The sequence below is a fragment of the Syngnathus acus genome, chromosome 5, assembly GCF_901709675.1.
Source record: "Syngnathus acus chromosome 5, fSynAcu1.2, whole genome shotgun sequence".
NCBI lineage: Eukaryota > Metazoa > Chordata > Actinopteri > Syngnathiformes > Syngnathidae > Syngnathus > Syngnathus acus.
The window spans coordinates 5,720,217-5,746,444 of NC_051091.1; the positions used below are offsets into that span (position 1 = coordinate 5,720,217).

At 43.0% G+C, this 26,228-nt stretch overlaps 5 protein-coding genes across 5 annotated transcripts; 2 read left to right on the forward strand and 3 right to left on the reverse strand.

The window, feature by feature from the left end:
* Positions 1-318: 318 nt before the first annotated feature.
* minar1 (membrane integral NOTCH2 associated receptor 1) lies at positions 319-2,983 on the reverse strand. The gene is made up of 3 exons (XM_037251675.1): positions 1,010-2,983; positions 610-822; positions 319-546 (listed from the first exon to the last, which is right to left on the reverse strand). The coding sequence occupies exons 1-3, from the start codon at positions 2,981-2,983 to the stop codon at positions 352-354; spliced, it is 2,382 nt and encodes a 793-aa protein (XP_037107570.1). The 3' UTR covers positions 319-351.
* Positions 2,984-4,559: 1,576 nt separating this feature from the next.
* Positions 4,560-9,647, reverse strand: LOC119123321 (ellis-van Creveld syndrome protein). Its single transcript, XM_037252319.1, has 20 exons — positions 9,285-9,647; positions 9,097-9,210; positions 8,928-9,014; positions 8,581-8,807; positions 8,415-8,499; positions 8,209-8,307; positions 7,959-8,087; positions 7,737-7,898; positions 7,441-7,657; positions 7,008-7,156; positions 6,752-6,850; positions 6,478-6,690; positions 6,265-6,374; positions 5,962-6,163; positions 5,664-5,888; positions 5,446-5,581; positions 5,270-5,372; positions 5,086-5,212; positions 4,915-5,011; positions 4,560-4,841 (listed from the first exon to the last, which is right to left on the reverse strand). Exons 1-20 carry the CDS (start codon positions 9,462-9,464, stop codon positions 4,690-4,692), a joined length of 2,913 nt encoding a protein of 970 aa, XP_037108214.1. The 5' UTR covers positions 9,465-9,647; the 3' UTR covers positions 4,560-4,689.
* A 242-nt stretch (positions 9,648-9,889) lies between these two features.
* Positions 9,890-17,044, forward strand: LOC119123001 (limbin-like). Its single transcript, XM_037251750.1, has 23 exons — positions 9,890-10,350; positions 10,450-10,519; positions 10,662-10,837; positions 10,925-10,981; positions 11,055-11,241; positions 11,330-11,430; positions 11,506-11,571; positions 11,652-11,786; positions 11,973-12,112; positions 12,258-12,582; positions 12,666-12,905; positions 12,996-13,171; positions 13,269-13,428; positions 13,628-13,804; positions 13,898-14,190; positions 14,348-14,522; positions 14,758-14,886; positions 14,990-15,220; positions 15,299-15,522; positions 15,583-15,670; positions 15,746-15,921; positions 16,194-16,277; positions 16,463-17,044. The coding sequence occupies exons 1-23, from the start codon at positions 10,150-10,152 to the stop codon at positions 16,860-16,862; spliced, it is 4,011 nt and encodes a 1,336-aa protein (XP_037107645.1). The 5' UTR covers positions 9,890-10,149; the 3' UTR covers positions 16,863-17,044.
* A 708-nt stretch (positions 17,045-17,752) lies between these two features.
* Positions 17,753-20,968, forward strand: LOC119123003 (cytokine-like protein 1). The gene is made up of 4 exons (XM_037251752.1): positions 17,753-18,053; positions 18,134-18,178; positions 18,853-18,999; positions 19,085-20,968. Exons 1-4 carry the CDS (start codon positions 17,907-17,909, stop codon positions 19,184-19,186), a joined length of 441 nt encoding a protein of 146 aa, XP_037107647.1. The 5' UTR covers positions 17,753-17,906; the 3' UTR covers positions 19,187-20,968.
* A 3,095-nt stretch (positions 20,969-24,063) lies between these two features.
* msx1a (muscle segment homeobox 1a) lies at positions 24,064-25,998 on the reverse strand. The gene is made up of 2 exons (XM_037251751.1): positions 25,557-25,998; positions 24,064-25,000 (listed from the first exon to the last, which is right to left on the reverse strand). The coding sequence occupies exons 1-2, from the start codon at positions 25,996-25,998 to the stop codon at positions 24,582-24,584; spliced, it is 861 nt and encodes a 286-aa protein (XP_037107646.1). The 3' UTR covers positions 24,064-24,581.
* Positions 25,999-26,228: the final 230 nt, after the last annotated feature.

Genomic DNA, 26,228 nt, shown 5'->3' on the forward strand with positions numbered 1-26,228 from the left:
ACTTGCATTCTCTGGTTTAATAGATGAGGCTTATGAACACAAAACAAAGAGAAAATTGTATATTTGAAACGCATGCTGATGAAGGCATTCATACATCTGCGATAACGGCTCAGTATTAAATATATTACAGTATCGCATACATACTATATTTGAAAAAATGTATGCACTTGGGTGGGATTGGGAAAATGACTGACTGCTAAGTATTACAAACTAAATGTACGCTGCCTGTATAAAGGAATGAAAACTGTAGGTGAAAAGAAGCAATCCAAAGAAGCTGTTTTTCACATCCTCCGCTTAGTTGCGGAAGCTCCCTCTTGCAGAATAATGTGCAAAAAGTCCTCACGCAATTTCTCATGATCTCATGGTGCAAATGGGAATGACAATGATGAGAATGATAACAAGTACAACAGCGATGAGCGCTAACAACTTGCAAACTTTGGCCCGGCGGAGGCCAGCCTCTTTACGCCTGAGTAACGCATCATAGCCCGGAGTGTAGATGTCGTCCATCCAGAACTCCATGTTGTTAGGGTTGAGAGAATCACGACCCTGCGCGACATTATCATTTCATTTTACACAACAATCTGGACAGAGTCATTCAATTAAAAGTACCTGCAAAGGGGAGACTCGTGACTCTCGCTCGTCTACGGTCCAGACGGCTCTTCCTCTCGCTTCAGCCAGTCTGGGGTCCATCATTTTTCCTGCGGCGAGGCCCCCAGTCAGGCTGCTTTCTTTGTTGCCAAACAAGGACGAGCTAAATACTTGCTCCACCAAGCTGGACGACTTCTGAGAAAGAAGTTTGGCAGTTCGGCTTGGCTGCTCTTCCTAGAAACAGAATTACCTTCAAAGTGTCATCAAATACTATAGATGTATATTTACACTTTTACGACTGTTAATACTGTTCAAATCTATCCAACCATTTTCTGTACTGCTTGTCCATTTAGTCACGGGGGAACTGTAGTTATCCAAACTACATGCAGACAAAGTAGCGTATGTTAGAGAAATACTCCACCTGTCCAGTTTTCTCTTGTGATTTGCCACCTTTCATTTTGGAGAAAGTCACCATCCAGTCTTTTGCCATGCTTGATACATTTGATCGCTTGGAATCCGATGGCCCTTTCTCCTCATTTGTCGAGGCGCGACGAGACGCTTTTCCGTCTTTGCCCGCTTTTGTCTCACCTTGACATTTACCACTGTCTGTCTGCTCCCCAGGAGCGTTCCATTTGTTCCAGTCCAGACTATGAGTGCTGGTTGCAGGAAAGAGATGCTCGGATACAGATAAAGGCTGAGGCTCAGATGATTCTGAGGGGGTGATGGGGTGGCTCATGAAGGAGGACACGCCGCTGAGGGGCTCCAGCCATCGGCCACCGCTGCTCTGTGCGCCATCGACGGCGGGCTGCGGGATCTTTTCATCCAGTCGCTGCAAAGCAGACAAGACCTGAGAGATCTCGGCTTTGACATCATTTAGTGATTCCAACTGTCGCTCGATCTGGTTCATACGGAGCAGCAGCTTGCACACGCTGGCTTTTAGTCCATCATCGCTGCTTTCCAGAGAATGAAAAAGCCTCTGGAGTTGGCCTAGGCGGCCCCGTCTGGCCTCCGGGGTATCCTGGTTGAGCGCCCCGGATCCATCGTTAGGGTGCAGGACTCCCGTGGAGCCACACATGCTTATGTCATCTAAAAAGCGGAAGATGGCACTTATGTCATCATCGGCAAAGTCCGGATCATCCAAAGAAGTCATGAAGGACAGGCGGTCTGCATGGACCAAGCTACGGAGACGCCGGGTGTCTGGAGGATCGGTCTGGGTTCCTTGAGCCTTCATTCCGTCAAATTCAATGTCCCCAATCTCGCCCCCCAAAGAACCCCCCATTTTGCTCATAGCGGGCCTTGATCGCCTTTGTAGTTTTCCACCACGGGTTTCAGGTCCCATACCAACGCCGGCTGGGCTGATCCGGTCCTCCAGACTGTGACTCTTGTTACTCCAGATGGGCCTTTGCCCTCGGGGAGGCTTCAAGTGTTTCTGGGACCGCTCTGGGATCGATCCAGGTCCGAAATAAGTGGAGTCCTGCAGGTCATCCAGACTTTCATGTTTGGTCCGCTCTTCCGGAGCCTGCTGGACTGCGGCGGGCGAAGGGTAAGGGTTAGGGATCATTTCAAAGTTGTGATTGTCAAAGCCTTTCTCCCCCTTGGGACTGGGAGATTCACTGTGGACGGTCACCTGTGGTATGAGAGGCGGCTGATTGTGGAAGTCCTTCTTAAAGATGTTTCTCTTCTGGTCGAGTGATGACTCCTGTTCGGTTTCAAACACCTCAACCGGAGCTGAATCGCCACTTGACTCGCTGTCCGTTTCCAAAGGCAGGTAAATATCCTTCATGGTCTTGGCGGGGCTCTGTCCACTGGAATACAAAAGTGTGGTGTGAGGCAAGTCGAAAGACACAGCCCGCGTCCTGACGGGAGGGGGCGATACAAGTGAGATGGGATCGGGGGGGAGACTGCCACGCTTACGCACTGAGTAATTGGAATGTGGAAACAGCAAGTGCTTGTCGATAAGACTTGCACTGGAGTCAGAGTGAGCGCGTACTCTCTCTCTACTCGGAACGTTCAGGTGGTGGATCCCGGGCAGACTGGGACCTGGGGACTGGTCCACAGGCAGGACCGTCTGAGTTCTCATTGGTTGGCTGTCATCGGTGGCCCCACCCGTCATCTGAATAAGGTTAAAAATTGTCACGATGTCAGCAGCGACACCTATTGGTGACAGCCCTTGTCCCCTGGTGGAAACTCGATCTCTAAAAAGAGTGGCTGGAAAACAGGGGTCCCGGCTAGCAGCAGCAAACAACAAACTCCTGAGCTCAATGAGGTGTTCCAAGTCAAAGCGGGTGCTGACCATACGACAAAGGTCCTGGAATGTCAACCACTGACGCATGGTAGCCAGTTCTTCAAGGATCCCCATGAGGACTCCAGGGTATTCTTGCTGCAGGTTTGCCATGGCTGCCCACCTGAGAAATAAATCATAGCAATGTAAAAAAATTTTAAATACTATTCACAGCAATGTGCCTTATTTAAAAATGATGATCCACTTTTCTTGTGTGTACTATTTTCTTTTGAAATGCAAAAATGTATTTGTTAGAAAAAATACATTTTCTTCATCTGCATTGACAAAATCTGTGTGTATTTTGCTGTCGGCTATTTTGCCTTAGAACATGTTGATTCTTTAAAAACAAAAAACAACAAAAAAAAAAAAACTCAAAAACAGATCAATACCACTTAAATTTAGTGGTGGAATAAATTGCAAAATAAATGAAATTGATGTCGAGTTTTTTTTTTATCAGATGATAGAAAAATGGGCACTACCTCAAAAAACCTTTCGTGTGAATTTAGACAACGACCTTATTTGGGAGCCCTAAAATAACTCCAACGCTGTGACGCGTTGCAAGGTACATTCCCATTTCATTTGACATAAAGTAAATGCTCAAGAATGAAAGCGAAAGTATGTGCAGCAAATTGTATCACTGAATGTTCCGCAGATGATTCATCATAATATAATATAAAATATATATTTGCTACATCCATTTGCCACACGCGCATGGTGCATTTAGTGCCGTCCGGACACACGACGACGTTGTAAACATCAAGGACGTACAGACGAATATCCACACTCACCTGAATGTTTTAAATACCAACTTCAGCCACTCATTCGTCCGTCAAAAGTGAAAAAAGAATGCAATTAGATCCGGTCCAAATCATACTACCCTCCTTCTTTGGTGTGTCTCTTGTGTTTGTAGCCGTAGAGTCCGCAGCTCAAGCAGGAGAGAAAATTAGAAATCAGGTCATCTTCCCACAAGTCGCTGCAGTCCCCTACGGGACCTCAATATACATCCAAAATGGTTTCCCTTGCCACTATTGAGTGTCATTACCTATAAAATCAGTGCAGCCACTCTGTGGATGACTTCAGAGTTACACACCCTCTGACAGGATGCCTTACTCAAAAGATTATCTCTCCAAGGTGTCATCCAGGTCATGCGAGCAATTTGCTAATATAAAAAGAGCAGATTAAAATTTGATGTCTTCTAATTGACACACTTTACACACCGATAGACCATCAATCTGGGCTAGATTGCCTGCTGGATTGCCGTCTCCAAACACAAGTGTCTGCCTTGCTCCAGTCGTCCCACACTTCACCATTACTCTGCATTATAGACCATAAAGTGTTGTACTTAAAACCCCATTAAGACAAGGGAGGGTCGAGGCTTTCATCTGAGTGGTTGCACTCTCCTACAATCCGAATTGACATTGCTAATTTGCCTGGTAACTCAAGAGAAGTACATCCATTGAGCAATGGGAGAATCAATGCGGCAAACAAGCTGTGTAATGAGACAAATGTTGACAAAGTTGCAATGTGTAATGAGGACAATATATGCAATAATGCAAGTCTCGGCTTCCGAAATAATAGAAACAGTTGAGAGAATACTGTTTTGTTCCTGTTGTTCCAAGATGGCTGTCCACCAGTGCATAAAGCAAGAAACATAAAGGATGTGTTTGGTGTGGAGGAACAACATCAGACATTTCAATAGATTCTATATTGATAGGATGGATGGAAATACAGCAATAGGAAAAAAAATGCATGGGAAAACTGTATTGTATTTAAAACATAACCCTTTTAGACCAAGTAGACTGTACAATACCAAAACATTTTCAACTGATATGAGCCTCTGGATCTCTTTTTTTCTTTTTTGTCAGTTTTGATGAGGCTGGAGTGACAACAGTTGGAGTCAGTGATGGATTCAAGGCCGGATCTAGGGCTGGGTTCCGGGCAAGAAGGTCCATTATAGAGGCATTCACTTCCCCTGTGGGACATGAATTCATGAAGAGCAAGCAAAGCATGAGCGTGGTTTCCCCCACCAGAGAACATGGGCTTACCCGCGTTGTCATCTTCATCGCTGTCTTCTATGTCTGGACTGTGGATGGAAACCCGAGCCAATGCTGCCAAATCACTTATGAAGCTTCTTTCTGCCTCCTAATGGACACGACAACACGGTGCTCACGGAACTGATAAACATCTTATGTCTGATCTGCTTTATATTGACTAACCTGTAGTAGTCCATTGATCCTTTCTAACGTTTGAGTCTGGGCTACTTTTCTTCGTCTCAGTTCCTCACACATCATCTCCTGCTCCAGATCGCAATGCTCTAACAATTTCCTTTTGTGGACCTCAACCCTGGAAGAAAAAAAAACGTCATAGATGCCACTTAAACAATTACTGTGCTTCTTGTACCTCTGTTGAAACTTAGCAGAGGTGGGTTTCCTTCCCCAGTTCTCCAGCTCCCGTATCAACGCTTTGTTCAACCGACTGCTACTGGAGGCTTCCTCAGTCACATCTGCATAGAAATCATAGAAACCAAATTTTCTGGCAAAAGATGCAATAAGAATTTAGCAGTGTGGTCGTCTCACCAAAATTCGTGTTTGACTGAGGTGGCTGCAGTTTTTGAGCAATATCTTGTAAGCTAGCATAGTAGCTTTGGACGAGAGCAGTAAGAGAATCTTTGGTCACGTATACACTCTCAGAAGCGGCCTCTGTTAGATGACGCTAAAAGGGGAAATGATATTAAGAAATTCTTTGTTACTATGGCAGGGCTGGGAAAAAAATCAGTAGTTCCCTGAGAAAACACCTTCAAGTCGTCTTCATCCGTAGAGCTGCTTTGTGATTCAGAGAGCCGGCCTTCCATCAGCTGCAAGACGGCGTGGCTGAGGGCGTTGCCGAGCACCAACTGCGCATGATTCTGAAGAATCTCTGTCCCTGTTTCCAACTCCGACAAGAATTCCTGATGGAAACTATGACTCACCAGTTGACTCTCTGGAACCAGATGCTTCTCTGCTAGGCTAGCACTGCTGTCCTATTGTTATGAGGTCACAAAAACAAAAAGTAATTCAAGATGGCCATGGATGATTTCTCAATATTCTCCCTACCTTGAGAGCTGAATCAACACAGGAGTGGACTGTGGCGGGCTCCTTCATCAGCAAAGCCCGAAAGTCGGTCTGAGACAGAACCTTCAGCTTGGAAAGTCTCATCTCTTTAAGCAGGTGTAGACAAAAGTGTCTGGCCATGAAGTGGCGCTGCACGCATGCCAGCAGGTGCTCATGTTTCTTATCCAGCAACTCCCCCACTTGACTGAGAAAAGGTCCGATTGGACAAGAATATGAACATAACTTTAAGGACTGACCCTGGAGCATGCCATGAGCGTCTCTCTTTTAGTGGTCGTTCAGTATTACCTGTTAAGTGTGTAGCTCTGACTGACCACCATGGCTCGTAGGATTTTCATCTGCTGGTTCTTCAGATGCTTGAGGCTGGCATGCATTAGAGCGGTGGACTCGGTCCATACCTTAAAAAAAAAAAACTAGTCAATGAAACCTATGGAGAACAGACTACAGTGCAGAAAATGCACAACAATTATAAATACGGATTGTGCAGTTTGGTATCTGTACCTGTCGTTCTTGAGCAATCTGAGCCTGCATTTGCTCCATTTGCAATCTGGCTGTTGTCTCCACCCGCTGCTGATGTGCAGAAAACTGCTGCTCTACGTCCATCCACAGCGCTTGGCAGCGTTCAGCAGACAGCTTGCACTGGGCGGTAACAGACGTGCAAAAGATGTCTTTGGTTCGTTCTTGGAGCCTCTTTGACCAGCTGCTGCGGAGTTTCTGAAGAGAAGACGTGGTCGAAATAAAATGTCTACTGTGACAAATATTGTGCAGTACTTACTGTCCAAACGTTGCAGAGGTTGTCAGCCATCCGGTCGTTGTGTTGGAGTTCCAAATCACAAAGCTTCTGCCTTTGTTTTAATAATAGCTCTTGAAACTCCTAAAGGTGATGAATAGGGTGAAAATATACACAATATCAACAGCTATTGGAGCTGTGTGGTTGAAAAAGGACATTAACTTTTTGACGACTTGTATATAGTAAGAAAAAAATGGGTCTCTGGCATGACTGCGCATTTGCCATCCAAATATGTGCTTACCTTTGAAAGCTGCTCTGGGTCACTGTGAGTTTGCCTTAGCTCCAGCACACGACTTCTCTCCTTGTCCTGGCTCCTCTGAAGCTTTTTTCGCTTTGCCTCCATTTTGCTACACTTTTCAACCAGCAACTCATTTGTTTTCCTTATGTAATCTGGATTGTGACCAAAAGATTTCAATTGAACATAACAAACTGAGAATGACAATATTATTCAAATTGGAAATAAATATATTAAAAATTAAAGCTTAACTGAACAAGACAAAAAAGACATTTTTGTCGTATACATTAGAGGGTTTTTCAGCTTTCAGTTCATTTTTACTTATTAATATTTATTTTTCAGTATTAGGTTTTGTGAACTATAATAACCTTGGCTGTCACACACATTTTTATGATCATACACACAATTCATGCCGAGCACACCAGAGAATTCACCCCACCCTCTCTGCACAGTTGAAGACTTTCTGTAAGCGCGTGCTGCACTTGAGAAAGTATCGTTTCCATGCAGCTGAAAGTCAAAACATCCTCGCTGGTCAGCTGTTCCAGGGCCGTAGCCATCAAGCTCTGCCTCAGAGATGCTTCCTGCTGGACCAAGGCAGGTTGGGACTGGAGAAGCCCCGTCAGCTCCTCCCACCATAACAGCTTCTGGTAAATTTGCTGGAAAAGAAGAACACCAGGTTAGTCAAAATAAATAAATAAATAAATAAAATAAAAAATTAGACAGCCAACTGGTAACCATTATTTGAGTTTCTTGAGCTTTCATGAGGTGATTCTCGACCAACACAAGAGTCTGGTTGAGAGCGACTGTCGCATCAAGTGCTTCATCTGCAGGGAAACTGCTGGTCCTCTTCATCACATGCTGGCAGAGCTCCTCCACCACTTTGCTGAAACTTTTGGACTGCAAAAAGGTTTGAACATCACTCAGAATCTAGTTCCGATATGAATCACTAATTATTACCATTTGAAGGCTGCTTTCTAGAATATTCTTTTGAGATCTCTCCATTTCCTCCAAAGTACAAGGAGCATCCAAATTATCATCACTGGTCGTATGGGCTGTTGGCAGCTGTTTCTTTAGCTCCTCCAATTCCTAAAATAACAGCGCATGCTTTCATACAGATTCAATCCTGGCTGTATCCTTTCAATTTCAAATGCAGTTATTTGTTGAAACTTTGAATTCCTTTTGAATTCCTTTTAATTTAAAAGATTACCTTTTGCTGCACTTGAAGAATACGCTTAGTGAAGTCTGCATCGTTTCTGTCTCTTGGAAAATGACTGCAAAATATTTTTTTTACCATTTCAAGGTAAATCTAAGACAGGAAAATGTTATCCCATGTAAATATCACCAGTACTAAGACATGTTCATGAAATGCTGCCTCTTAAATTATGTGATATGAATAAAATGACAAACACTCACAGTAAATTTTTCTTCCAGAAGTTGAGCGCAAAGCTGTTCGACATCCTTCAGGGCCAAACAATGGAGGTTGATCCTTGCTTCAAAACTGCAACAGAAACATTTAGCAAGACCAAATCACTCCTGTGAATGTTAACATCTTTAATTCTGAAAGCCTCACAACACCTACCCTTTTTGTGTCAGTGTGTAGGAGTAGTGGGAGACCCTGACAAAGCTCTGGTTCTGCAGGTTCTTGGGGACCGATGAGGAGGAGATGAACTGGCTGCCGTCATCGTTGTCCAGATCTTGACTTAGAGAGTCTCCCTCTGTGAAGGACGACGACGAATCCTCTTTTGGCATTGTCGGCAACTTGGAGCATTCATGAAGAGAAGGGTTGGATGCTCCGTCTGCTAAAGGCTGCCACAAAGATTGTTGAATGAAACAAGACACCATCAGATATTATAATACAAGCACGACTGCAAACAAAAAGAGAAAGTGAGCGAAGTGTACGAATAGATTATGCAGTTATAAACTTACTCTGTATTTTTGGTTGATGGGGTAGACCACTTTTGCTCTTGATGCAAATGCTGCAACATCACTGTTCATCGGTTCCTGTTTCTTCTCCTGTTCCATATTAAATGAAAAAATAAAATGAAGACACGCGGTTAACCATATGACGGGTTAAAAACTAAAAGACGTGTAATACTTTGTCATTAGTTGCAGCAGGCGGGGCTTCTTTTCTGTTGTTGCTCGCATGATCACTGGTGATGTTTTCCACTTCTCCATCATCAGATTCAAGTAGCCTTCTTGCATTGTGCCCCTGGTGGAATACAATAAACGCGCACTAAGTTGAAATGCGTGAAATGGGTGGGAAAAGTGTTGGCGGTTGCTTACCTGTCTTGTCAAAATTAAAGTTTTCAGGCAAAACGTATAGAAAAGGGCAGCGGCTAATATTCCCGTTAGTCCACCACAAACTGTAGCCACTGTCAACAATCCTGTGTAGACGTGCAGCGACTCAACGTAATTGACTAAAACGTCAGTACCGCATTCGACTACTAAATTCTGCTCGGACATTTCTCTGTGGGCGCAGTTCCGCACAAAATAGCATATTGATGAAAACCTCACAATAAAATCACGATTCTAATTGTTACCTTAAGCATATCCCCGCCTTCATAATGTTAAATTGTTACAAAAGAATCCAGCAAAACTAATGTGCATCTTCAACAAAGGTTTTACCAGCTAAAATCTCTGTAAAGTTTTCGAACAACCAGCAACTAAAAGACATTAGCTTTCAAAATAAAAACATCTTCTTGGTTACGCGTCAGAAAAGTGAGGCTACTTTAATGGATAGGTTTAGTGAGACTACGTAAAATCAAAATATTAAACGCTTATTTTTGGATGTGCGCTGGCATCTACTCCCTTCAGCTTTAGTTAGCGCACCATTTCGGGCTATGCTGTTTTAATTTGAAAGCACGACCGGATGCAGATGCTGAAATCAACTGTTTTTAAAAGCCTCTCCTTCACGTCTAAACGTTCGGAACTTTTTGGGTGAGGAGTGATTTGGAAAACGGAGCAGATGTGCACGGAATCGCAGAATAGTGGACGTTGACTGACCGTTTTATTCTATTCATTAACTATTTGTTTGACCCATCTGCAAAAATATGGAGTTTTCCGATTGCATTTCAGCAGCAGAGCCGACGCGATCATTGGCGAGCGGCTTTCCCGAGTGACAGCCAAAAAAATACTTGCGGTACATTTGATGGCGGAAAATGTGACAATATGGTCTGTTTTAGTCAACCTCCAAGCGTCGTGTTTTTCTCCGACGAATCCATCGTCAAATTGGTGTCCCATCGCCATCCAAAGTGAGACACCAGGCAATGAACTTCCGTGCAACGGATCAAGTCATGATACGTGCTGGTCCTGCGAACTGCCGACAAGAAGTTCGTGCAACAAGTATGCAGTGAGTAGCCCGTTAGCGAATATTTGACTATTTGTGTCTTAAGAGCACCTATTTCACTTGAGTCTATTGCATTTACTTTGTGTGTTTTGCATGTTGCAGAGCAATTCCAGCTACCTTGAAACCAAAGACTTTGGAGGGAACCCAATAGGACTGCAGCTGCATACACACAGTATGTAAACAAATGTTCACTGAATATAAAAAATATGGACATGGCAATTGTTTTAAATTGTAAAGAAAGACTATTACGCCTACATTTAATTGGTCAAGCATCTTAATGTTAAGCAAAATGTTCCTGCACTGTGACATCATAGGTCAAATGGATTTCCATCCTCCATATTCAGCTGTGAGAGCTGTTTCTTCATCTGCTTCTCCTGAACCATGGGCACATTCCCTCTACAAACCCTTGATTCACATGAAAGCCATTTTACAACCTCGAGATCGCAGAAGCTCACTCACTAGATACGATCCTGGTCACACTCTTCCTCAGGTGATGCTTTGCACGAGAACATTTAGTCTGTTACTGCCCATTCAAAACAAAACACTATACATAACTCTATAATTTGGATTTCTGCAGTTTCAGAGTTTGACGCCACCAGCAGCTTTTAAGGTCAAGTTTCACAAGTGTGCACAGGTAAATTGTTTCCATGTATTAATCATAATCCGCTTTTGGAAGTGACCATCAACCCATGTGACCACACCCAAAGGTGCTGGCTGAAGTGGACCCACCACAGTTGACATTCTTCCTGCTGATTCACAACCTAAGCCCAGTGGGTGGCACTAACCTCTCTCAGGTGGCCATCCGGGACTCCATATTTGGGATAGTACCCCTAAAAACTGAAGGCAGGGTTGTGGAGAGAGGATACCAAGTGTTTACCATTGATGCTTTATCTGGTATGCCTGACTGTTGGTTCATAACTATAAATAAATGACAAAGTATTTTATCCCTACAACCGTATTGAAGTTTATTTAAACTTTTCAGCTGGATCCCAAACGATTCTCAATTATACTGCACAAATAAGAAGTCATAAGAGTGGAGTTCTGGACCTACCAGCTTTTCTCACGTTCTCTAACTTATCACAGGTAGCTTCAAGTTCGCCTTTTTGTTGCAATATTGCCAAACACCAATAAAATGCTCTCTTGTTATTTTTCCGACAGAACGATGTCAGCATGTTTGGTCCCTTGACGGCTAATCTGTCACTGCGTGTTAATTCCACAGACAGGGTAAGTAGTGCTGCATGGTAAATAAGCAGAAGTTGCTGCATTTATTTCTTGTATGCACAGTTGTTTTTGTTTTGTTTTAGATTTATCCAAACCATGGTGTGCACTTTGCTGGATTTGTTGCTGGGTTCTTCGTTGCGTTGGTGCTGCTGTTGCTGGGCTTTTTAGCCGTTCACATGATTGGTCCAAGAACCAGACTAAACATTCTTCAGCAAAGGGTAACTACATACATACCGTGCTCATAAAATGAGTAGAATGTTTGTATGCATGAAACAAAAAATTAGAATTAAATAAATGCATAAATACATTTTACAACCATGACAACCAGTCATCACTGTACAATTGCATTAAAAAGAATTTATGTCAAAGAAGAAAATAATTTTTGTCGTATTTTTGTTCCTCAGAAAAACAGAAGCGACCCAGACCCAGAGTATGCAGACTGCAACATAACAGAGACTGTTAAAGATGAGGCAACCTTTGAAGATAAGATTGTTGACATCATGGTGCTAGAGGAACCGCAGAACATGAATCAGGCGCTGGAGAAGTAAGGGAATAAAGCATTTATATGTATTCAATTTTTAAAATAATATTCTCATAAGAAGTACGAGTGAATGAGAGGTCAGTTTTACTGATCAAAGTAGTGAACAATTGACTTGACTGTCTTTTTCTCTACATGTTACACGTGATAGTCTTGAAATGTCCACACTGCTTCACGCCACCAACAACTTGGAGGCCACTCGGATTCAGATCTACAAGGATGTTCTGTCTGTCCTCTTGGGAGGCCTGCGGCATCGCGGCCAGATCAGCCTCCAAGCTCAGCAGAGACTTCTCAGTGTGCTTCATGGCCAGCTGCTGGGTATGGAAGGTCGGCTGAAGGAGGAACGAGGCGCTCGTATGGCTGCGCTTGCAGGCAAGTGCAACCTGGAGACCCGTGAGGAGATGGAAGCAGAGCATCGAAGGGAAGCTGCAGAGAAGGCCCAAGCTGAGCTGCTGTGTCAACATGCCGAACAACAGGTTGAGATGATGGATGCTGTCGTCTGCAGATAGTTGCTTTCAGTTCAATTTGGTTCAATTCATTTTCATGTTGACTCTACTAGGAGCTCCTCCAATGTAGTGTCCTGCTAGAGAAGCTGCACAAACTGAGCCAGGCTCACCTGCAGCGCATGTTGCTGGTCCGCCACGAAGAAGCCTCGGCAAAAGTCCAGAGGGAGATCATCGAATGGCGTCGCGTGGAGCTTCATAAGATCTTCTCTGAGGAACTGGATGAAGCCACAAAGATGGGCGAGTTGGACAAGACCGCTGCCAGTAGTCTTCATCACAGTTACTTTGAGTGTCAGGTCAGCAACCAGCAGCTGTGGTCACTTTGTGGTCACATTTATGTCAGTCCGTCTTCATCTTTTGCAAGTACATGTTCCATCTGTGTCCAGGATCTTCTGGAGGAAACTCTGGATGTGATCCTTGCCAACTGGCGTTATGTGCTAGCTGAACGTCATGCACAGAGGAAATTCTTGCTACACAGCCTGCACAGCCTCAATAGTCTCATTTCAGACACCTTCGCCAGCACCTCCAGCAATTTGGACAGCATGTTCACACACATCAGAAGGTTGGGCTATTACAACATTACCATCTGTTAAGACTCATAATTGCATTGCATTGTGATTGTGTCCAGCTAATGCATAATATTGAATATTTTCCACCAGAGGGAGCACGGCATCTGCTGAAAAGCTGACTCAGCTGCAGGAGAAAGCCCAGAAGGATCTTGTAATGGTGAGGCAGAGACTAGATGACGCTTTGAGCCAAGACAGGAGAGCCATGCGCTGCGATCTCATCAAGAAGCGGAGGGAGCTCATTTCTGACATGGTTTGGAGCGTTTGGTTCATTTGTCTGTCATTTGACTCTATACTGTACTCTAAGGTGAAAAGAGCTCAAAAAGAAAAATCTGTCTTTCCAAAGTTTATATAGGTTCGTTTGATTTGATACTGAAAAATATACTGATGAAATTATGCAAATTTCCTACAACTCATAATGTGGCTCAAATAACATGTCCTCCATTCTTCAGCTCAGGGTCCACATGCAGAGACAGAAGGACTTGTCTGGCCTGTCTAAGAATCAAGATGGAAGCATCAAAGTAGCCCATCATCTGCAGTGTTGGCAGGAGCTACTGACAACTTGGAGCTTGGAGCTTGCTGAGCTCATCAATAATTTGGACGAGGAGGCGGCAGCTGATATTCGGAAGGTACAAATAATACTACACACACTTGTTCCAACAAAGCACACATAGGGGGCATTCAGTCGATGCATTGTTTGGCTCCCCCTGTCTGTCGTCAAGGTGACCATGCGTGTAATCCAGAGTTCCATGGCAGAAGTCAAAGCCATTCAGCCTTCCACAATGCAGGCCCTGCTCACAATCCTGCCGCCAAGCGTGCAGAGCTCACTGCTGCAAGTCGACCCAGAATCCGGCCAAGGAGGGAGCGCGCTCCTGCAGGGCCAAGAGATGCTGCACCAGGAAGGCAAAGCAGCCTTACACACGCTTAGCACGACCAGGGAGAGCCTGAACAGAGCCATGGAGAGGGAGCTGCAAGAGCAGAAGGAGCTCAGGGCTCATTGCAGAGATTTCTTCAGGTTAGTCGAATAAAGTTGTCCTATGGCATCGGTGCAGATGGATCTACTCCACAAATCCAACTGCCAAATTTCAATTTATTTATTTACCAGAATTTTGGAACCGCACAGTGTACTGTAAATCCAGTCTCCTGATTGTCTTCGTGTGTGTCCTTGTCAGATGTTTGTGCTCGTCCCAATTGACTCTCTCTGGCGATGAGCGCCTGGCAATGAAACTTGAATTCCAGAAATGTCTCTCTGTGATGGACCGATGCCTCATGCTGCCCCACGCCGTGTCCAGAACAAAAGTCCACAACTGCCTGGCAACTTGGAGGGAGGACAGTGGGCAACAAATGGTGAACACATCATAAGCACTGTAAACTTGCTTTTGTGATTTGCTGCTCAAGCCCAGTGGCTGAGATTTTTTTTTTTCTCTTTTTCTCAATGTTGCCCCCTCACTGTGATCAGACTCAATTATGAGCCTGCTGAGCAAAAGTGCACACAGAGTGTTTTCATTTCTAATCACACCAGGACAGCAGGCCTGGATTCCTTTCTAAACTGCGTAGTGCCCATTTTGTTATTTTATTACAGATAAAGCCACATTTCAGCGGGAAAGCGCAAGCTACATCCGATCTGGTTCACTTCCAGAAAAAACTTCAAGACCAGATCCAACTGTTAGAGGAGACGGCTAGGGAGATGGATCACGGTGTTATAAGTAAGGTAAGAAACAAGGGAAGGGTAATGTGCAGTTCTTCAATTTGATATCTCGTATAAAACCATCATGAGGTCATTTGAGGTGATGCTTGCTGAACTGTAAATGCAGGTAGAAGGGGAGATGAGGAAGGAGAGAGAAGACTACTTGCGTTCTCAGGCCGACAGTCTGGCAATGCAAATGGCCGCCGTGCACTACCAAAAGGCTGACAGGAGGGCCAAAGTCTTGGAGACGTCCCGAGCACTGTACAGCCTTCACGGCCTGCTAAGTCATCACCTTCGAGAGACCAAGAAGAATCTGGCGAGACAAGAAATGTCCCAAAGTATAAAGAGGCACTGCCTGGTAAGAGGGACTGGATGTCAACTGGAATTGTGGGATTGTGTTGCTTTCGCCCCTTAATTGTAGTTGGTTAACCAACAGGGCCTTGAGGAAGCAGAACGTCAGCTCCAGGAAGAAAATGGGGAGCTGGACCAGCTGGAAACAGTTCATTGGTCAACCCAAACGCACATAGAGGACACTGATGCGAAAGAGCAAGCCCGTAGGCAGGAGGAGCTGTTTGGCCTGGAACTGGAGAGCCGAATGTCATCCATCCTCCAGGGGGCGCTCAATAAGTGTCATCAAGTCAGCACAGCGTTGACGGCTAGGTAGGTCTGTCATGACCCTGGGACAAAACTTTTTTTAACTTATTAAAAGTCTTTTTTTAGGTTGGACAAGATGACTGCTGGCAATCAGACGATGGAAGATCTCAGAGAAAAAATGGCGCTCAAGAGACTTTATTCAAACTGTGACCAGGTTCAAACACTTTTCAAGCAGTTTTCCTGTGTGTGTACCTCTTTGTTATCCTTTGTCGTCACTTCTGTGTTTCAGGAGCTGCTTTTCGCATCAGAACTGGTAAAACAATGTCGGATGCCGGTTGAGGTTCTCCTTGAGCTTCTGCGTCTCCTGGTCCCCACGATGCCTGAGAGTGAACTTCTTTCCATCACTGATGCCCTCTGTCCTAAGCAGCATCTTGGTTCCTCGTCTACGGAGCAGGAGCATTCTGGGTAAGCATTAGGATAATAAACATTTCTATTCAACTAATCTGAAATTGGACTGCTTTACATATAAAGAGGGAAGCTAACTTTTTAGTCTATCTCCAAAAATGCGATTTCTGAACAAGTACAAGAATAAATGTGTACCTCGTGTGCAACTACCAGTACATAGTGTACAGTACTTTTTTTTTTTTTTTTTGCGCTATCCAAAGTTGTTTAGAATGTCGGCTTTTTCCAGTACAGCGCATTACTGACATTAATTAACATTAGGCCTCTCTGACCAGGCCTAATCTGCGTCTTCCTGTCAAACTGAAGGACGACCTTGTGCACAGAAGTATGCTGAACATGCCGCGTGTGGAAAAGGAAAGGTGAGTAAGCAGCTGCCAGATTAAGACGTCCCAATATCAGGGGCAGCGATCAGCTCGTTGGCCATGAACGCCACATACATGATCCTTTTAGAAGAGGAAATACGTATGTCGTCAGAGGAGCGTATGGGTGAGGTAAGCACATGTTCTCCGACAGACTTTCAAACAGCAACTCCTTTGTACGTTAGATCTCACGGACTCCAGGAAAAGAGGCCACATTTGATGGAAAGACTTCTTCCCAGCTCTCGTTTGCCGCTTGCGGAAAAAGGGAAGGAGAGCTTTGCGGAGGAAAAGTTACCCGAGTATAAATCAGCCGTCAATGAAAACACACTGCAGCAACACGAGGCTCCCAACCAAAGCAACATGGAGAAAGGGAGTGAAACGCTGCACAACTCAGTAGAAGAAGAAGAAGACATGATTCCAACCTCTGCCAATGTGGAAGTGATCTGCCAGGCCAACGGGGAAAGGCTGTTTGTCTTTCGGGAGCCACCTCAATCCCACATTAGTAGCAACTCTACCAAGAGAAAGAGAAAAAGGAACTTCCTCAATTTGAAGAAAGGCTGTGTGGCTCCATCACCACAAACTTGACATTCACAGAATAAATATTATAATAAGCAGTCTTGGCCAAAGATTTTGGCACTGAATTAAATTTGTTTCACTAACTTCGCTGCTTTAAAGGATACGTTTAGAATGTTTCTTAAAACAATTTCATAAACAGTGTAAATAAATATGACATTGGCAATTTTATAAAATAATTTTGTATTGAAAATGATGTTGGCCACTCTCTCAAAATCTTCCATTATTTATTTAAGATGGATGATGATATATTTAGCACGAATGAAATTGTAATGAAAACATCTTATTACTGAAGAAACGGTATCAGTCACAATCCTGACATCTGAAGAAGCAATATGGAAAAACAAGATTTTAATCATTTCTAACTAGGGATGCATATCGTTAGGATTTTACTGAGCATTTGGTACCGGTACCAAAAAGTACCGATCCACGGCATGCATCCCTATTTCTGACATGTTGGGAAAAAAAAAACATTGATTAACATCAGATGGGTAACACATCCTCAAACATTGTGATTATCCTTTCCAACGCCTGACAAACAGACCTCTTGTTAAAAGAACAAATTACAAAGAGCCATACGACAGGCAGGTGCCAAACGCTCCAGTATAACATTTGCCGATTGAGGTTTTGTGGTTTGGGTGTGAAACTTACACAAGGTGCCTGCCTGTCTGCAAATCCTGACTAAATTCTCCACACTCTTAAAACACAAATCATGCATTATTGCATTCCCTGTGTCGTAATTGTGTTTACTGGCATAGGTCACATGCTTGCAAAATTCTGACATTTTCACCAAATGTAAGATCGAGTTGCACGTGTCCGCTCCAAGTTGGACCACTTCAGATGTGTGCTCTCCAAAACACTGAAATATTTTCCTCCTCGCCGTTGTTATGCACCCACGTCATCCTCCACATCTTTTTTTTTTTTTCAACCTCGACCCCTCAATTTAAAGTGCAGCAAGTCGCCCTCCGCTTAGCAACCGGAGTTTTTGCTGCTGAGCGTACAAGCGTTGCGCACATATTCGAACCAGCCCAGCGAGCGAGCGGAACCATCGCAAGCATGAGAGTCGGCTCGGCAGCCGTGTTCTGTTTCCTCGGCTTTGTGTGTCTGTCTGAATGCGCGCCTCCGACTTGTTACTCCAGGTCGCTGAGTCTGAGCAAAGAAATTATGACGCTGCTGGATAAGATCCACACTTATCATCGCACGGTAAGCGCGCCTAACTGTGTTGCATTGTCAACTTCTTTTGAGTTTCTCATTAAGGTTGTCTTCTGTTGTTTTGCCTGCAGAAAGGGTGTGCTGCGGCGCTACCAACCATCTTCATTGATGTTCATGTAAGTTCTATAAAGGCATTTCAATAAGGATTCAAACATAACCTGAGGCAAGCCAGACTGAAAAAGCAGAATCAGTGTTTGTGATGTGGTTATTTTATTCTTGTGATGTCACCGACGACTATATTTCAAAACAGTGACTTTAACTAAGATAATATGAGCAGAACAATTTACCCCAAAAAATCTGTATGGCAAGAAAGGGGTAATTTGGAAGAAAATAGTGGAATCAATAATTCTTTGTCTGTTTGCAAGTTTTGGCAAAAGCATGAAAATGACCTTTTGGAAACTTTTGACCCAAGGTATTCGCCTCCAAGTTGAAAGTATTTTGCCTAGGTCGCCTTGCTTGACCTGTCCAACTCTACATGAGAAAAAGAGCGGCAGAGCTAATAATGCTGCACCATGCACTGATGCCAGATTAACGTCACAATCATATTGAGAGATTTTAATTGGCCCAAAACTAAAGTCTGGGCTTGTCCTAATATGTACAGTCATTGGAAAACAGTCACGAGATTACCTAGTTTGGTTCATTTTAATGTTGTGTACCACTGAATGTGTGTCATGAGACTCACAAAGAAAAGGAGAAAAAATATATTTTGCTGGTTGTGACTGTGTTTTGAAGTGAGGCCAAGTGAGCATGCCTCAACAGCAGCCTAACGGCGCTGACGTTATCGTTGTAGAATGCCTGCATCACAACCAAACTCCGTGACTTCCTCTACGTGCTTGTGAACCATCCCAGCCAGTACTGCAGAGAGCGACCCAGGATGGTGCTGCTGAAAACAAAAATCCAGAATTTGTACACCATTGTCACAAGAATTTGCTATCGGGTGAGAGCATCTCAAACCTCTGCACGTGCTCCGACACGCTTTTTACAGGTCAGACGTGACCTTGCGTCTTTATTGCTTTTGGCAGGACTTGGTGTTTTTCACAGACGACTGCGAGGCCATTGACACTGGACACAGTAGGCCTCACTTTGCGGAGGACAGACTTCAGCTTTTGCAGGAGGAGAGATAAGCAACACGAGGAAGTAGCCGCCCGAAAGCAGCAATAAGCATCCTAAAGTAAATAGCATTATGTACATAAACGCCACACCTTGCGGTGTATTCAGTCGAAAGCAACGCGGCACACTGTGCTGACTCGTGCGTGCTCGTGTTTAGTGGATATGCATCGTTGCATTCCTGCAAAAAAAAAAAAAAAAAAACGGCAGAACTTTCCACAGGAAATTTGCTGAATGCCAACCGTGCCGAGACAAACCTTAAAATAATAAACCAGTAAGAGATGCTTGTGAGTGCGCCTTTGCCTGTGTTGACTTAGCGCTGCTGATCAAAGTGTTGTGTGTCATTAAGCGAAATTGGCTGTGTTGCCATAACCCTTGCTCTGACTAAACACAACTTGAAGGAGCACTATGTACAACATTTTGGAGATATTTGTAAAGTTGAATCCATTGCTTGAAAATGCTATGTAAGGAATTCTATGATCCTATTTTCGCTCTCATACAACACAAAACTGCCACAAGCCAAGACTTAATTGTGCTTATTCAAATATCGCCTAATAAGTCATATTACATTACATTATAGTGCAGCTCGTCTATTTTTCTTTTGCCCTTGTTTTGATTATACACCTCTCCAAAATTAACTGAATATTTTTTTTAGTATGACCATGATAGCGTGGTTGATTACTTACCTACTCAATATTAGTTTGGTTTTGAAAAGCTACAATACCGCTAGTTGCCACAAGGTAGCGTTGCTTGTCAGCATTTGTCAACTCAGTTTGAATGCAGGTTGCAAATCACGTAACTGCAATTTAGTTTCAAATCTACATGAAGAATTTTAAACGCTAGTAAAAACACATTTGATTTTTTTAGACTTTTATTAAAAACGTTTTTCATTAACATTTTATTTTATTATCTTTATTGGACTAATCAATAAATATAACCTCAATTTGATTCCTATTATTATGTTTAAAAAAACTAATTACCTCACTTTTTAGAATATATTTTTCGCTTATTTCTGTTAATATTTGATATACTGTATAACCTTGAGTTGAAGTCAAGTTTCTGTTAAAACAAGCACGATGGTTGCTCATAACGCAGAATCGGTTTCAAATGTGCCTCTTAACCACATGAAGCTGGGAAACTCCTTCAATAAAGGAACCCTGCCAACACCAAAATGTTAGTGAGCAGCATGAGGCTTGTTTGAAAATAAATGCAACGATAAAACGTAATTGCTGTGCTTATTGATCATCATCATTACAGGGCTGCAGAATTCACATTGTTTTGTATCATTAAGGCAAAACGAGGATAAAACATTCAGTCAGCGGGTGTCCAGATAATTTCCCAATTTAATGTTCTGTGACCCTGCACCAAAAATGTTAAACACTGGCTCATAAAATATAAAAACTTTGCCTTGAGGGGGGGTCACAGTAATCATTCTCTGCTTTGTTGAAATAAATGAGCTTGTAAAGTACAGATCAAAAAGCTATTTACATTAAAGCATCACTGATGCACTTTGTGATTCACTTCTGCTTTATAGGCCTTTCGGGCAATTTTCCATCACATTAAGCCCTTTTTATTACATCTTAAAAAGACGTGTTGCCTCATTAGTCGACATAAGAAAATGTTTCCCCTTAAAATAGATGTTTGGAAAACGCGCCACTCTAGTTTTAATTATGTTGCACAGTCAATGTGGCCACACATGCCAGGGCTATACTTTTACCCAGAGTGGACTGAAGTTGTGCCTCCTGTCGACCATAAGGATGCTTAAAAAATGCCACACTAATAAACAACATAAAGCTCCATTCTTCGTCTTATGTGGTCGGTAATTACTCATTTGAGGCAGTCAGTTGAGGGCAGCTCATGAGAAATTAAGACTGTAAGTCTTATTATCAACTTGGAATTCTGAACATTCTCACAGTGGTGACGGTTGTAACTATGGCGTCGGTTGGGAAAAGAACAATGGCTGTAAAAAGTCTACACACCCCTGTTCAAATGCCAAGTTTTTGTGCTGTTAAAATGGGACCAAGATCATTTTAAAACTTTTTCCACCATTATCACAATAAACAAGTCATTGTTTGTTTTTTCAGTCACGTGAAAATGTGTTATGGTTCAACTAAACTATAGTTTATGTCTTTGGCCATCATTTTAAAAGTACAATGTGCCATTTGAAATTTCAATCAGTGTTTGAAGAAATTCCTTCAGGCTTCTGATAGAATGACAAATGTCAAGAAAAGCCTACTAGAGCATCTCAAAAGTATTTAGAGTTATTTGGAAGAACTTTAAAGGGTGGTGTGTTCTGACTCCCATTTAGGTTTTGAAATGAATGTACTAATTGGTCAGTTTTGCTCACGCTTCAGTATTTTACTGCTCTCTTGTGGACACTGTTGGCCACTGCACTTAAAAAAGTAGTGGGGTGACGTTTACCAACCTCCCTCATTCCTGCAGTGAGGCAATGTTGTTTGTAAATAAATAAACATACAGCAGCAATCAAAAGAGAAATGGTGATACAATATTTCCACTTAAAATAAATTATATTGTAGAGACACTATGTGCAATAGAGAGAATAACATTCTCATCATTTGGAGTTGTTAATGCTGATGGGAAAGCATTGAAAAAACCAAGAGCAAATATTAGTGATTGAAAACATTCATCTCGTAATTATATACACAAATCACTGAATACATTTTAAAAATAATTAGTTTGCTTGTGGTGCTGCAGTATAACTTGATGTATTGCTGTTGTCAACGAAAGTTAGGAACAGCTGCTTTTCTGTTGTGCTGTGCTTTTTAGAAGATATTTTAGAAATGTGCATCATTTGTGCTGATGTCTTTATTAGCAGATGTCTGAACATTGATTTATAAGATAGCTACTCCATTACTAATAGTAGCTTTGTTTTGACATCACAGGACTCAAGCGCAGGCCTGCCAGTAAAGAGAAATATGAAAACATACCTCAAAGATTTAATTTGGGGTATTTATAATCATTTAAGATGTCGAGATGAAATATGATTTTTTTTATGAGCTGACATTGTGAAAGACAAATCGAAACAGCCTGTGAGTTGACCTTTTCTGCGTAATAATTCAACATCGTCCTTTCAATGAAATGTAGTAAAATACAGTCCATATGTGTCAGGTGAAAGATTCCAGAACGAAATGCAGGACAGAAAACTGCAGCCGTGTCATTTGACACCAAAATGCAAAACAACGGTCGTGTGTGTGTCTGTGTGTCTGTGTGTGTTTATTTGATTTAGAAACTATAAATGTCAAATTTGCAACCTGCAACTCAACTCGGCTGAAAGAACTACAGTAGTTTGTTGTTTTAACATATAGCTTCCATATAGCTGTATCTTGCAGTTATAGAATATACATATGAAGGAATACAAATGGAGGAAAATAAAGTTTATGTGTAGAATATGCTGCCTTTTTCTAACCGATCAGGCATATAACAATAAAGCTAACAATATACAAGTATTAGTATTACTGTATTTTAGAGAAAAAGCTGAAAAAAGTAAATAAAGTAAGCGGTTTAAAATAGGGTGACCTGCGAGACTGTTCGAAACAAAACGACATTGCAATAATGATTCTGTATAGTAAACTGTTTATGCTTGTCATTTTCAGGACAATAGTAAAAAATATAGAATATTATAAATATTAAGTAATACTAAATGATATAGTATGTGTATACTTTATACTTACTTTCAACCAATATTAAGTATGTCCAAATTTCTTCACGACTCATCAAATAACACATCTGAGAGCTTTTCAGGCATGCCTTTTAGACATGAATGATTTCCAAACCACCAGTAGATCACGGGGAATGCTAAATGGCATCTAATGAGCAATTGCATCAAACAGCAGCCCGCTGATCATCATCGGTGGTGGAGATTTTGCCGGGGGCCAAAAGATCTTAAGAGACAAAAGCATTTTGCAGAATAGGCGCATCCCAGTCACGTCTCTCCGCTTTTCACATGACGCGTTCATCCGTGTGATTCACTCACAATCAAAAAGTGACTTCTTTTTTTTTTTTTTTTACTGGCTACAAGCAGATTTCACACAACGTTTTAAAAATAACGATTGCTGGAGCTGCTCAAGAAGAAAAAAAAACTTCCTGTTGCGTGAGCCTACTTTCAGGGCAGCATATTGTCATCGCGCGGAGGAGGAAATCCCCGCAGCAGAGTGTCCCAGTCTTCCGCTGACATTTTAGGAATGATAAAAGTTCCGCCTTGCCTGCAGCTACAGCCGCTCTGGAGCCGGGCCGGGCCGGGCCGGGCCGGGGCTCCATCCGCCTGCGCTCGTTACAAGCAATTATTTTTACTATTTTTTAACCCCTTTCTGGCTCACGCGGAGAAAAAGAGAGAAACGATATTTTTTTTACTGCGACTACACGCTCTGTAATTTGCAACAATCTTTTTGGATGACTCGATCAGAGGTTTCTTTTCAGGTGCTCCATGAGGAATGTGCCTAACACTCATGTGCTACACTTTAATGGCCTGTCATTTGGCTCGTTTTACACCCCTTTAAGCCACGCTAATGATACACGAGGGCTAGTTAAAGCCCCAATATTTATCAGTGTGTTTTGAAGTGGGTTCGTCAACGTGCACCCCCCCCCCAATCCTCCATCTCCATCCACCACATGATCCCCACCCCTAAACTCTGCTGGCGCCATCACAATCTAGGTTAGTCGTCTCAAAGCAATGGGCAACAGCTGTAGCAATACATTCCTGCAAATAACATGTGACAAGTTGACATTGCTTGAATATAAGTAGAGAAAGTAAAAAAAAAAGGGGGGGGGGGGTAGTGCAAGAACTTGCATGCATAAATCTAAAAGAATATTGCCACCGTCATTCTTTTCTTCTTGCTTGCCAGTTATTACATAATGTCAATTAAAACAAGTGAAATGAAAAAGAATAAACAATTTATTAAGTTATGTCACAAATATATTCATCATATAAATGAGGATATTTTTCCAAATATACATTATTTTACAGTACACGCATCCCTTGCGAAGGGAATCATTGCAACAACAGACACTAGTGCTGTTTTTTTTTTTCTTTAAATGCTGTTGTTTTTCATATTTACAAAAAGCATTGACACTGTTATCCGGTCCAGTTGGATATTAATGTGAATCCAAAAATGCTTTAACAAAAGTATTGCAGCAGCCCAACAATCCTGCTGCACAATTGCATTATGTGTCCACACTTGTATGTCCTGTCTTAATGGTTCTGAAAAATAAGAATAAATCTGATGCATCACTATGAGCACAAGATTAGATATCTTTTGGGAGGACTTACTGGTGAGATCAGACATCAGGTCCTCGAAAGAAGACACTGCAGGGGGGGGAAAAAAAAACTCCTTCAAAGAGGAGTCTTACCCCATGAGCATGATTTTAAAAAAGGTGTCCATCATCTGTCCATCATCAGGCTAGGTGGTACATGCTGTATCCGACGTGGGCGGCGTAAAGTCCCACGGGGGACACCGGCAGCGAGTGCCTCTGGAAGGCGTGCGAGCCCGCGTAGGACCCCGGGACGTGCGCACTTAACGGGAAGGAAATCCCAAAAGCAGGAGGCAACATGGGCTTGGCTGCCATTTTCAGTTTCTCCAGTTCTGCCTCCTGCAATCTCTTGGCTTTGGCTCTCCGGTTCTGAAACCAGATCTTGACCTGGGTCTCTGTCAAGCTAAGGGAACTGGAGAACTCGGCGCGCTCGGCGATGGACAGGTATTGCTTCTGACGGAACTTTCTCTCCAAGGCCAACAGCTGGGATGTTGTGAAAGGTGTCCGAGGTTTTCTGTTGGTCTTGTGTTTCCTCAGAGGACATGCCGGGGGACTCAGCCTCCCTGGAAAAAACAAAAAGAAGCAAATAGGTTTTAATCTTGCTAGACACTTTCAGCTTGTTCATGCATGGCCTTTTTGACTACAGAGATTATTATTATTATTGCTGATGTTTTGTCATTGCAAACGGGATTTTTACTATAAATTCTTGTCATTGGAATATCACACCAATCTACTTCCCGTCAAATTCCAGTTTATTCACACTACACATAAATTAATTTGTTGATTCTAGATTGAAAGATGTTTTACCCAAATTGTACGATTTAACCCATTAAATGTCAAGGATGTCAACAAAATGTTTTATGGGTTACAACTGGCCAAAATGGAGGCAAAAAGTACCGTTGGATGTAAACAGTCGAGCTATTTATTGATACTGAAAATTACAAAATCACACAAAAATCCACACCGTTGGGAAGTCTCGGTACATTTGCATTAACAAAATAGTACGAATAGAATTCAACGTGGATACGATGGTCCATGCAAAGAGCCCAGACTGGTCATTTTATGAGTACACCGTGCGTAATAGCGCATCAAGACCCGGAAACAACAAAGCGGACTTACGCGGAGGTGTGGGAGAAAAACGAGGACTCTGGATCCAAGAAGTTCTCTCTTGGCTATCTGGACTCTCGGGTTTAATCAACACGTCCTCCTGCATGTTCATGAGTTCGCCCACTGAAAAAGAGGAACCCATCGCGATAGCAGGCACGGGAGTATCCAGACCTCCGAACGGACCCATCCGAATTCCCTTCCCCAGAGACTGGGACGTCCCGGCCGCGGATGGGCCATCAGGGAGAGATACGTCTCTGCTCGGCTTGCGATCAGCCATCAGAGCCTCGACGCTGAAGGGCAGGATGGCCACTTTGGGCTTCCCGGCGTCCTCTGCAGGGCTCAGGCTGGTCTGCATGTCGCCTCTCGTGACGAGCGCCGAGCGTTGGGGGAGAGCTTCACTTTTCAAACCCGTGGCGGCGGCCAAAACTGACATCGACACCGACGATGGGGCCATACAGGTCCGACTGACGCCGCGGAGCTGTGGTGGTGACTCTCGTGGTAAACACTAGAGAATAAAAACAACTAAGTGACTTTTTTTTTTCTTAAAAAAAGAAAAGGAAGAAGTTGGTGCGTCAAGGTGTCGACATCCTCATGTTTATGCGAGCTGAGTGCAGAGCGGAGCTATAAGACAAGGCGTGGAGTGGGAGGCAACCAATCACCGACTACATGGGCTGGACGAAAAAA